We start from the raw sequence: 11,976 nt of genomic DNA on the forward strand, positions 1-11,976 counted from the left end.
CCCGATTTACACAGGAGAGGAGCCTGATAACTAAAAGATCTGTTCCTATTCCTTCTGAAACTCTAGGCACTACCAGCAAACCTGCAGTCTGAGTGAGTGCTATGTTGGAGCAATCAGATCTCTGAACTATGATGGAGCTTTATTATTAAGAGCTTTATATGTACGAAGGAGAATTTTAAATTCTATTCTGAATTTATTAGGGAAATAATAAAAAGAAGTTGAAATTAGGGAAAGATGATCTCTCCTGTCAATTCTTTTGCAACTCTTGCTGCAGTGTTTTGATTAAGGTGAAGGCTTTTAACTGAATTTTTTAGACTTCTTACAAGTAAATAACTATAACAGCCCAGTCGTGAAGTAACAAATTCATGGAGTAGTTTCACTCTGGGATAGGACAATATTGCAGAGATAAAAGAAGCAAGTCTTAGAAACCTGTTTAATATGGGATTTAAATGACATGATCTGGTCAAAGATGTCACCAAGGTTCTTCCTTCATCACCAGGGGCCAATTTAATGCCATCCAGCGTGAGAGACGGACGAGATTCCTGAGGAGGCAAGTGTTTAGAAACTCTCGACTGACTGCAAAAGACCAGCAGCCAGAGTTAGTGGCAGCAGTCGCTGAGTTTTCAGCTCCATAGCAAGGCATTTACTAAATACCAAAGGGCTCCATGCCTGAACTCCAACTTTTAATTGAAAAGCTATCTGATTACAGAAGTCATAATCTTAATTATTTGCAAATTTTATAATAAATTATCCCCGTGTAAACATCAGGATCTCAAATAACCCTGTTCTATCGGTCCTTGTTATAAATAAATGACGTCTTTTGACTGAGGAACCAGATGAGTGACAGGTATCTGGTGGCATGCCGGTGTGGAGCGCCTCCCTGAGGAAGGAATGTGAACTACAAAGACCCCTCCCTCTGCAGAGTTGGGAGCTCTTTCTTTTTCTGCGACCAGCTCTCGCCTTGACAGCCGACACTGGCGCAGAGTCTGAGCAAAAATCTTTACCTTATTTTTCTGTCATATAGCGACCATCCACACCCTCATCTTCCACTCATCATCTTCCGGAGACAAGCGCTGGAGCGGCCTCGTCTAGAATGGGGAACCGAGACGACGAATACGATTTCTTGTTCAAAGGTAAAAGAAAATAAATAAGAAGGCAGAAAAAGATGCCTGCATTCCATCTTTACACACCAGACAAAGAGGCGTTTTACAGATAGATGATTGTGATTTTTTTTTCTATTGTCGTCGAGGAGCCCTGATTATAGACAGTTGGTGTTATTACAACACAACGCTGTAACATTACAACGCCTGTAGCTATAATTATTGGTTTATTGCGCAACCAGATCCGCGCTAAAGCTTTTAAAAAATAAACATTTATCACCCCATAGATCAGGACAGTTTTCTTGTTTATTTAGTAACACTGGATGCCTTCTCCTTTATTCCCCCGTTCAGATTTATTTAGGCCTGTTGGCCTTTGCTGATCAATAACATTTATTCCCACATGAGGAGGACTCACTGCAGATGCATGAGTGCAAAACTTCCTTCTGTTTTATTTCTGTAATTCTGACTATCATTAGGCCTGAAAGGGTGTCACCGAGCCTGAAGCGGTACCAGACCCAGGTCCACCTCGTTTTGGGTCCAGAATGGCCTCTTTGATCCTGTAATCAGCAACTGTGGCACATTAACATCCCGGGCTTGTATAAACCAGAAACACCATTTAGATGTAACAAAGTATCCTCTGTGGGATGAATAGAGCATCTGCCGGAGGCGAAAAGTCTCCCTCCCTCCCTCCTTGTGTTTTCTCTCCCTGCCCGAGCTTATACCCGTCCGAAACAGGAAGGGCAAGGCGGCCTGAAACTGTCGATTCAGGGTTTGATGAAGCGTGTTATCAGCTTCCTGCAGTCCTGAACTGGCCGATGTCCATGGGGAGAACAAAGTTGGGCTACGTTTCCTTTTGTTGAGGAAGTAAGGACAACAAAAAGGCTGCTGTTACTGTATGTGAACCATCAGCTTAATCAGACACACTCATTAGTCTGCAGCAGTTTAGGACAGTAGGTGGACAGCAGAGTCTTTTAATGAATTACAGTCATTTTTTCCGGGATGTTCACAGGGGATCTTGTCTTCATACCACCATCACATTTGGTCACATTACACATAGAAACTTAACTGTATTCTACTGGGATTTCATGTGATAGACCAACACTATGTAGTGTATACCTGAGTAGCAGATGAAAATTGATAGGTAGGATTTAACCTTATGTTGTATCATACATAAAAGTCTGAGATGTGTTTCCTGCATTGGTATTTAGCCTACCTGAGCAATTTACCACCTGCAGCAGGTCTTTTGGGGTATGTCTCTACCAGCTTTGCATACATCTCAAGTCAGATTGGATGGAGAGCATTTTTATGTCTTACTATCCATCTTTACAGCAACTCTGACCAGCTTCCCTGTCCCACCTAGAAAAAGCATCCCACAGCATGAAGCTGCCACTCATGGTGGCACGCAGTGTTAGTATTTTTTGCCTCACTTAGCGTTCTACAAGTAGACCAAAGTTTTCAATTTCGGGCTGATCTAACCAGAGCACCTTCTTCCACATGTCTGATGTGTCCCCTACATGGCGCTCGGCAAACAGTAGTTCTAATGACTTTATTTCAACAATGGCTTTCTTCTTGCCTCTTCTATTAAGGCCAGGTTTGTGGAGTGTACAACTATTCGGTGTCCTATGTACAGATTCTCCCTCCTGAGCAGTGGATCTATGCAGCTCATCCAGAGTTGATACGGGTTGCTATGGGTCTCTTGGCTGCTTCTCTACTTAATGCTCCCCTAGCCAAGCTGCTGGGGGTCAGTTTAGGTGGGTGGTCATGTCTGGGTAGGTTTGTAGTTGTGCTCTTTATATTTTCAAATAATAGAATGGACCCTTGCCCTTGTGAAATGTGCAAAGCTTGAGATAATATTTTATAAACATCCTTGCTTTAAACATCTCTACAGTTTTACCCCTTGATCCAGCTGCTGTGTTTCTTGGATGTCATGTTGGTTGTTGATTATTGATCACTACAAGACCTCTTGATAGACAAAGGGTTGGACTGTGCTTACTAACTAGGTGATCTCGGGAGGAAAATGGTGCCCTGGAATTTATTTAGGGGTATTGAAAAAAAATGTATGCCACAACTTTCAGAAACTTCACAATTTCTAAGTGAAATGAAAGGATACCTCTACTGTGTCTCGATCTATCACATAACATCCCACCAAACTACATTCAAGTCTGTGGTCGCAACATGTGAAAAAGACACTAAATTCTATATCATATGGAATGTCACAGGCTAATTTTAGTTACTCTTATCACTTTACCTTATACCTTTAGTGTCTCAGAATTTAGGATTAATTTATTTCTACTGAATAAAAATCAAGCCAGATCAAAATCTGCATTCAAAGTTACGGCAGCATTTAATCCTGAGTGTTTTGTCTTTGTGTTTGAAGTGTCTTTGGTGTTTACACATTTTAACCAACTCCTTTGTGTAAAAGAGCTCATTTTGTATGATTTAACACAGTACAACCCACACCCCTCATCTGCTCTTTCTTTTTTCTCCATAGTTGTATTAATTGGAGACTCAGGTGTTGGAAAGAGCAACCTGCTCTCTAGATTTACACGAAACGAGTTCAACCTCGAGAGCAAGAGTACCATTGGGGTGGAGTTCGCCACACGCAGCATCCAGGTGGACAGCAAGACAATAAAGGCTCAGATCTGGGATACAGCAGGACAGGAACGATACAGAGCCATTACTTCGGCGTAAGTCTGTCCCTGTGCTGTGTTGCTAAAATTTTCCAGTCGTGTGACCTCTGCAGTAGAGGGGTAATATTTCACCAGGGCATTCACCACAGGCATACTACTCTGAGGACAGAATCATTTAACAAACTGAAATGGTGCAGACGCAATGCTTTAAAAGCTGCATCCACCTGCACCAAACAACTGCAGAAGTATGTGCACTTCTGCAAAAGGAGATTTTATGTCAGTTTGCAAGTTCAGCTGGCAGCATTCATCTGTGTTAGCACAATAACCAAGGAGGAACAACACCAACAATGATTTTAGAGAAGCTGTTGTTGCTATACATCAGTCTGGGAAGTGTTACAAATCAAACAACAGCAAGACCATCATTTTACAGTAGGTATATGATGCAGAATCAGAGACATTTCATCAATCCAACCCTGATGTCACACCTTAAATACCTACAGGGGTTGGACAATGAAACGGAAACACCTGGTTTTAGACCACAATAATTTATTAGTATGGTGTACGGCCTCCTTTTGCAGCCAATACAGCATCAATTGGTCTTGGGAATGACATATATAAGTCCTGCACAGTGGTCAGAGGGATTTTAAGCCATTCTTCTTGCAGGATAGTGGCCAGGTCACTACGTGATACTGGTGGAGGAAAACGTTTCCTGACTCGCTCCTCCAAAACACCCCAAAGTGGCTCAATACTATTTAGATCTGGTGACTGTGCAGGCCATGGGAGATGTTCAACTTCACTTTCATGTTCATCAAACCAATCTTTCACCAGTCTTGCTGTGTGTATTGGTGCATTGTCATCCTGATACACGGCACCGCCTTCAGGATACAATTTTTGAACCATTGGATGCACATGGTCCTCAAGAATGGTTCGGTAGTCCTTGGCAGTGACGCGCCCATCTAGCACAAGTATTGGGCCAAGGGAATGCCATGATATGGCAGCCCAAACCATCACTGATCCACCCCCATGCTTCACTCTGGTCATGCAACAGTCTGGGTGGTACTCTTCTTTGGGGCTTCTCCACACCGTAACTCTCCTGGATGTGGGAAAAACAGTAAAGGTGGACTCATCAGAGAACAATACATGTTTCACATTGTCCACAGCCCAAGATTTGCGCTCCTTGCACCATTGAAACCGACGTTTGGCATTGGCATGAGTGACCAAAGGTTTGGCTATAGCAGCCCGGCCGTGTATATTGACCCTGTGGAGCTCCCGACGGACAGTTCTGGTGGAAACAGGAGAGTTGAGGTGCACATTTAATTCTGCCGTGATTTGGGCAGCCGTGGTTTTATGTTTTTTGGATACAATCTGGGTTAGCACCCGAACATCCCTTTCAGACAGCTTCCTCTTGCGTCCACAGTTAATCCTGTTGGATGTGGTTCGTCCTTCTTGGTGGTATGCTGACATTACCCTGGATACCGTGGCTCTTGATACATTACAAAGACTTGCTGTCTTGGTCACAGATGCGCCAGCAAGACGTGCACCAACAATTTGTCCTCTTTTGAACTCTGGTATGTCACCCATAATGTTGTGTGCATTTCAATATTTTGAGCAAAACTGTGCTGTTACCCTGCTAATTGAACCTTCACACTCTGCTCTTACTGGTGCAATGTGCAATCAATGAAGACTGGCTACCAGGCTGGTCCAATTTAGCCATGAAACCTCCCACACTAAAATGACAGGTGTTTCAGTTTCATTGTCCAACCCTTGTACAGTTCTTTGAAAAAGTATTCTTACAACCCCATCCTAATATACAACATGGTGCTGTTGGGTACACGTTTTTCAGCAGGAACATGGATGCCAATCAGAGTTGATAGGAAGAAAGAGGGACATGTCAATCCTGGAACAAAACATTTTACATTCCATAATCCACAGCACCAGATTTGGTGTAACAATATTCGGCATATAAGCACAAACTTCTCATACCAACAGTGGTGGACCGATGATAATGTAGGCAAATGACTTGGGCACTTTTGTCAGCAAAAGTCCTCAAGTCTCAATGAAATCTCAATGAAATAAAGCAACATTGAAAAGAAGAGTCAGAAGAAAATTTTCCCTAAATGTATATAAGCAACGGATGTATTAGGTTCTAACAGGAGATTAATAGTTTACACAAATGCTGCTATATAAATGTAAGGTGCCCTCCACTTCTGCTTTCTGGCTCAGTTTACAGTGAAGAAAGATTGTTTCAGTGATTTATGTCTCTTGTTTTTCTTCTGAAATTTTAATCTCATTTAAAATTTGGTATGAACTAAATATTTTTCAAGGATTTCCTGTTATGTTACATCATCATGATGTGTGCCAACTTATGTTTTTTTAACTGACATTAAGACATTCAAACATATTTTTCAAATCAAACAGATCAAATCATAAACTCTACATCTCCAGAGCGTTCTGTTATAGGAGAAAGTAGAATAGTAATCTTACTGTGAAAATATGCAAGCAGTGAGCTTAAAAACACGTCCAATCATAAAATTTTTAGCAAAGCTCTAAGAGATTAGGGGATCTGAGGCCCATCATGTTAATTTGCTCTGTCTGTCTGTCCTTGATTATGTTACAGATACTACAGAGGAGCTGTGGGGGCACTCCTAGTGTACGACATAGCAAAACACCTGACCTATGAGAATGTGGAGCGCTGGCTCAAGGAACTGAGAGACCACGCCGACAACAACATCGTCATCATGCTGGTCGGCAACAAAAGCGACCTGCGCCACCTCAGGGCCGTGCCCACAGATGAAGCGCGGGCCTTTGCAGGTAACTAAACCGAGCTCGCTGTGAGAGGAAAAAACAACTTATTTGACTAGTTGGTTAAAGTAGTAAAACTTTATGTGTTTGTTTCTGAACCTGCAGAGAAGAACAATCTGTCATTCATAGAAACCTCAGCCTTGGACTCAACAAACGTTGAAGAAGCCTTCAAGAATATTCTTACAGGTATGTTATCAGACACTACAATAGAAACATTAAGGTAAAAAGAAGAAAGGAAGCGATACACAGCTAGATTTTACCAGTGGATCTATCTGAAGTTCAAAGAGTTTAGGAATTTTTTTTCAGCTCCTAAAAGAGTATGGATTTACATTAACAAGTATGGTTTCCTCTCTGACTCCTTCTGTCCTAAAGAGACGGCAGCAGCTACAGGTCCTTCTCAAAATATTAGCATATTGTGATAAAGTTCATTATTTTCCATAATGTTATGATGAAAATTTAACATTCATATATTTTAGATTCATTGCACACTAACTGAAATATTTCAGGTCTTTTATTGTCTTAATACGGATGATTTTGGCATACAGCTCATGAAAACCCAAAATTCCTATCTCACAAAATTAGCATATCATTAAAAGGGTCTCTAAACGAGCTATGAACCTAATCTGAATCAACGAGTTAACTCTAAACACCTGCAAAAGATTCCTGAGGCCTTTAAAACTCCCAGCCTGGTTCATCACTCAAAACCCCAATCATGGGTAAGACTGCCGACCTGACTGCTGTCCAGAAGGCCACTATTGACACCCTCAAGCAAGAGGGTAAGACACAGAAAGACATTTCTGAACGAATAGGCTGTTCCCAGAGTGCTGTATCAAGGCACCACAGTGGGAAGTCTGTGGGAAGGAAAAAGTGTGGCAGAAAACGCTGCACAACGAGAAGAGGTGACCGGACCCTGAGGAAGATTGTGGAGAAGGGCCGATTCCAGACCTTGGGGGACCTGCGGAAGCAGTGGACTGAGTCTGGAGTAGAAACATCCAGAGCCACCGTGCACAGGCGTGTGCAGGAAATGGGCTACAGGTGCCACATTCCCCAGGTCAAGCCACTTTTGAACCAGAAACAGCGGCAGAAGCGCCTGACCTGGGCTACAGAGAAGCAGCACTGGACTGTTGCTCAGTGGTCCAAAGTACTTTTTTCGGATGAAAGCAAATTCTGCATGTCATTCGGAAATCAAGGTGCCAGAGTCTGGAGGAAAACTGGGGAGAAGGAAATGCCAAAATGCCAGAAGTCCAGTGTCAAGTACCCACAGTCAGTGATGGTCTGGGGTGCCGTGTCAGCTGCTGGTGTTGGTCCACTGTGTTTTATCAAGGGCAGGGTCAATGCAGCTAGCTATCAGGAGATTTTGGAGCACTTCATGCTTCCATCTGCTGAAAAGCTTTATGGAGATGAAGATTTCATTTTTCAGCACGACCTGGCACCTGCTCACAGTGTCAAAACCACTGGTAAATGGTTTACTGACCATGGTATCACTGTGCTCAATTGGCCTGCCAACTCTCCTGACCTGAACCCCATAGAGAATCTGTGGGATATTGTGAAGAGAACGTTGAGAGACTCAAGACCCAACACTCTGGATGAGCTAAAGGCCGCTATCGAAGCATCCTGGGCCTCCATAAGACCTCAGCAGTGCCACAGGCTGATTGCCTCCATGCCACGCCGCATTGAAGCAGTCATTTCTGCAAAAGGATTCCCGACCAAGTATTGAGTGCATAACTGTACATGATTATTTGAAGGTTGACCTTTTTTGTATTAAAAACACTTTTCTTTTATTGGTCGGATGAAATATGCTAATTTTGTGAGATAGGAATTTTGGGTTTTCATGAGCTGTATGCCAAAATCATCCGTATTAAGACAATAAAAGACCTGAAATATGTCAGTTAGTGTGCAATGAATCTAAAATATATGAATGTTAAATTTTCATCATTACATTATGGAAAATAATGAACTTTATCACAATATGCTAATATTTTGAGAAGGACCTGTATTTGGTCTCAAAGCTCTTATCAGAACACATGGACTTGCAGTTAAAGACAACTTTAGAAACATTAAGCTAATTAAACAGCTTTCACAATGAAACCCTGTTCTGTTTATTGTTCCTTTTTCTTATAATCCTCTCTGTGGACATTAAAGCATCAGCTCTGAAGTCAGTCAGCGTTCCTGCACAGACATATTTTCCACACATTGCTCCAGTAACCTTTGTTTAAGTAAATCAAGACAAAACAACTCTGATCCATAAAAACTAAATGGTTGTATGACAATGAGCTAATATTTTGCAGATGCACATTATTGGCTTAGAATGATTTCCCTGTATCTTAAAAGGATTTAACATCATAAAAGCTTAATGTGTTCTGACTGAATTCTATAGTTATTGTTTTGAACTCAAATTGTATTGTTATAAAAGTCTGACTGAATATTTCAGTCACCTTTAACTTGAACACCTTTTACATTGCCAATATAAAAGTTTTTCTCATGTCATGGTTGGACTTTAATAATAGACTCTTGTATTTCATACATGTTTTATCTCTAGTTTCTCATCACCTGGATTTTTTTGATGTTACAGCCAAAAAAATATATTAAAAGTCAATTATGACACACAGTAGAATGTCAGCAGGATTGGTTAGATTGTAATTTAAGACCAGTGGTTGATTTTAGGTTTAGTATGTTTGTCGTCATTGTGATTTAAACAAAGCTCTGAAGCCTTCGCAGAAAAAACTGTATTTATATTAAACATGGGATTAAATTAAACACAGGTTGATTTTATTGAAGGGCTTCAGAGTAAAAACAGCTGGATCTTAATGCACGGCAAACTTTTCAGATTTTTATTTATAAAAAGATTGAAACCAATTTATCTTTTTTTTTCCACTTCACAATTATTCAGTACTTTGGTGTTGGTCGTAACATAAAATTCCAATAAAATACATTGAAGTTTGTGGTTGTAGTGTGAAAAAGTCCAAGGGGTAAGAATACCTTTGCACTGCACAGAATAACCACCATTTCTTGCAATGATGTGAAAAAGTAATTGCACCCTTACAGATTTCTTGTTTTTGCCTTTTATGACACACTTAAAAGTTTCAGATCATCAAACTACTTTTAATACCAGAAAAGGATAAGCTGGGCAAATACAAAATGCGGTTTTATTTATTAAGGGAAAAAGCGACCAAACCAACCAGGCCCACTGTGAAAAAACATATTTGCCCCTTGTTAAAACATGAAATAACTGTGATTAACCACTTTTTTGTGCAATTGCATCAACAACACTGAAGCGTGATAACTGCCAGATCTATAGAATCAATAAATCACTTAAACAGAACCTAACTGACAAAATGAAGTAGGCCAAAAGATCTCAAAAACAACTTATCATCCACCTGATCTAAAGGCATTCAAGAACAGATAACATACCAATGCATTGACATTATCAGCTTGGAAATGAAAAAGTCACAAAGCTACTGCATCATATTTGCTTAAAAAGATCCTTATGATGCTAAGTAGTTCATAGAAAATATTTTGTGGACTGACAAGACAAAGCATTTTGGAAAGTGCCACTACAGGCAACATAAAACTTAACGATGCATTCTAGAAAAAGAAGATTATAGCAACATTCAAACATGGTGGTGATAGTGTGATGGCCAGGGGCTGCAAGCTTGTTCAGGGTCTGAGCGGCTTGCCATAGTCTGCCCGGAAATCCTAAAAGAGAATGTCTGACCATCAGTTTATGGCCTTAAATTCAAGCAGACGTGGGTTCTGCAGCAGGACAATGATTCAAATGACACAAGCAAATCCACCTCTGGAGGGCTGAAAAAAAGGTTTGGGAGAGGCCAAGTCAAAGTCTGGACTTAAATACAGTTCAGAGGCTGTAGCCTAAAACAACTGTGCAAAGATGAGTGGGCCACAATTCCTCCACAGCAATGTAAAAGACTCATTGCCAGTAGTTACAAATCCTTGATGGCAGTTGTTGCTGCCAAGGGTAGCTCAAATCCAAATAAATGAAATAATCGTTTGGAAACAGCTTTTTTGTACATACTTAGCTTATCAGATCTGATATTAAAATTTGTTTGAAGATCTGATATGTGAGAATGAACAAAAAAAGAAGAAGAAATCATTTAGGGGGTAAATAGTGTTTTATACCACTGCATATTCAGATATACAGTGTCTTCACCTGAGGGTACCACTTAAAGTCCAGCCACTATAGCACTTGGAATGCTGTTTTTTTCAGCACCCAGCACACTTACACATTGATATAACAGATCAGCTGGTCAAAATGTTTTTCACTGGATGATTCATTAGTTCAGTGTTTCATTCGCTGTAGGAAATTGACTTTTAGGCTGCATGTGTAACTTCCTCTTACTGAGCTAATATCCCTTTACAGTTTGGCTATGTTGTATTTTAGGTATCCTGTGGTTAGAAAAGGTAATCCTGAAAGGTGTAAACAGAGCCTGATTATTCATCTAAAACAATGACTATGTTTTTCTATTCAAATCAGAAATCTACCGGATTGTATCGCAGAAACAGATTGCTGAGCGATCTGCCCATGATGAGTCCCCAGGAAACAACGTGGTGGACATCAGCGTTCCTCCGACCACGGATGGCCAGAGGGGGAGCAAGCTGCAGTGCTGTCAAAACCTGTAAGCCCCTGGAAAACTGTCCTGCCTCACCTGGGCCGATTATTACCTGAAATCCACTTGTGCTGACGCGCTTTTAATTACACTGGGTGCAACAAGTCAGAACGTGCATGTCAGTGAAGTCGGTTCCATTAGACCACAACATGAGTTTGATTTCAAGTAGCAATCAGACCCAGGTATGGTCAGAAAATTCTGGCACAAAAACAGGACTGAGGGTACACCCTGAGCAGCTACCAGGTAGTTAACATGATAGCGTAGCAGATTAGCCTTGTCTGAGACCTTGTATGCCTAGACGTCTCTTTGGTAGACTGTTATTCTCCCAAACTGAAGGCCTGGGTTTAAAACCCTGCCAGTTTCACTGGGATCAGCAGTCCTGTCTTTGGGCCTTTCTCCTTCAGTCATCATCTCAAAAGTGGTTGTGACGCTGCTGACGCTTATTTTGCTTTGTGTAAAATATATTTTTTTCAGTTCGTTTTGTTTTGATAGCTTGTCTGCTCACGCACATTATATTAATGCCATGGAAATAAATTTTACAATATTACTTTGCAGTGTCCTTTTTTAAAAGAAGCAGTACATGCATCATAGCTTTTAGGATTAGGTTATAGGCTAGACTGCTGCTGAATAAAAAAGAGGCAATTCCTAGTAGGATTTAAAACAGTGTCTGTCTCATTCACATAGTTTCATTACACGTTCATTGAATTTAAAGTAAAGTAATGTTGGTTTATTTTTCAGAGCATCACCTTGTCCCTTTAGAGAATGTGATTCTTTACTTTTACTGTAGTATTTGTTTTGTATTCTGAACAACAGCTATGT

General features: G+C 40.8%; 1 protein-coding gene across 1 annotated transcript; it reads left to right on the forward strand.

Annotated features, from left to right (window-relative positions):
- Window positions 1–906: 906 nt before the first annotated feature.
- LOC124870015 (ras-related protein Rab-11B) lies at window positions 907–11,704 on the forward strand. The gene is made up of 5 exons (XM_047368372.1): window positions 907–1,133; window positions 3,592–3,787; window positions 6,348–6,541; window positions 6,638–6,718; window positions 11,025–11,704. The coding sequence occupies exons 1-5, from the start codon at window positions 1,094–1,096 to the stop codon at window positions 11,168–11,170; spliced, it is 657 nt and encodes a 218-aa protein (XP_047224328.1). The 5' UTR covers window positions 907–1,093; the 3' UTR covers window positions 11,171–11,704.
- The last annotated feature ends 272 nt before the right edge of the window (window positions 11,705–11,976 follow it).

The sequence above is a fragment of the Girardinichthys multiradiatus genome, chromosome 6 (assembly GCF_021462225.1).
Source record: "Girardinichthys multiradiatus isolate DD_20200921_A chromosome 6, DD_fGirMul_XY1, whole genome shotgun sequence".
Lineage (NCBI taxonomy): Eukaryota > Metazoa > Chordata > Actinopteri > Cyprinodontiformes > Goodeidae > Girardinichthys > Girardinichthys multiradiatus.

Bases quoted from the DNA above. Each gene is read 5' to 3' on its own strand.
- LOC124870015 (XM_047368372.1), top strand. From the start codon at position 1,094: ATGGGGAACCGAGACGACGAATACGATTTCTTGTTCAAAG. The intron at 1,134-3,591 runs GTAAAAGAAAAT...TTTTCTCCATAG, and splicing joins ATACGATTTCTTGTTCAAAG to TTGTATTAATTGGAGACTCA. The intron at 3,788-6,347 runs GTAAGTCTGTCC...ATTATGTTACAG, and splicing joins TACAGAGCCATTACTTCGGC to ATACTACAGAGGAGCTGTGG.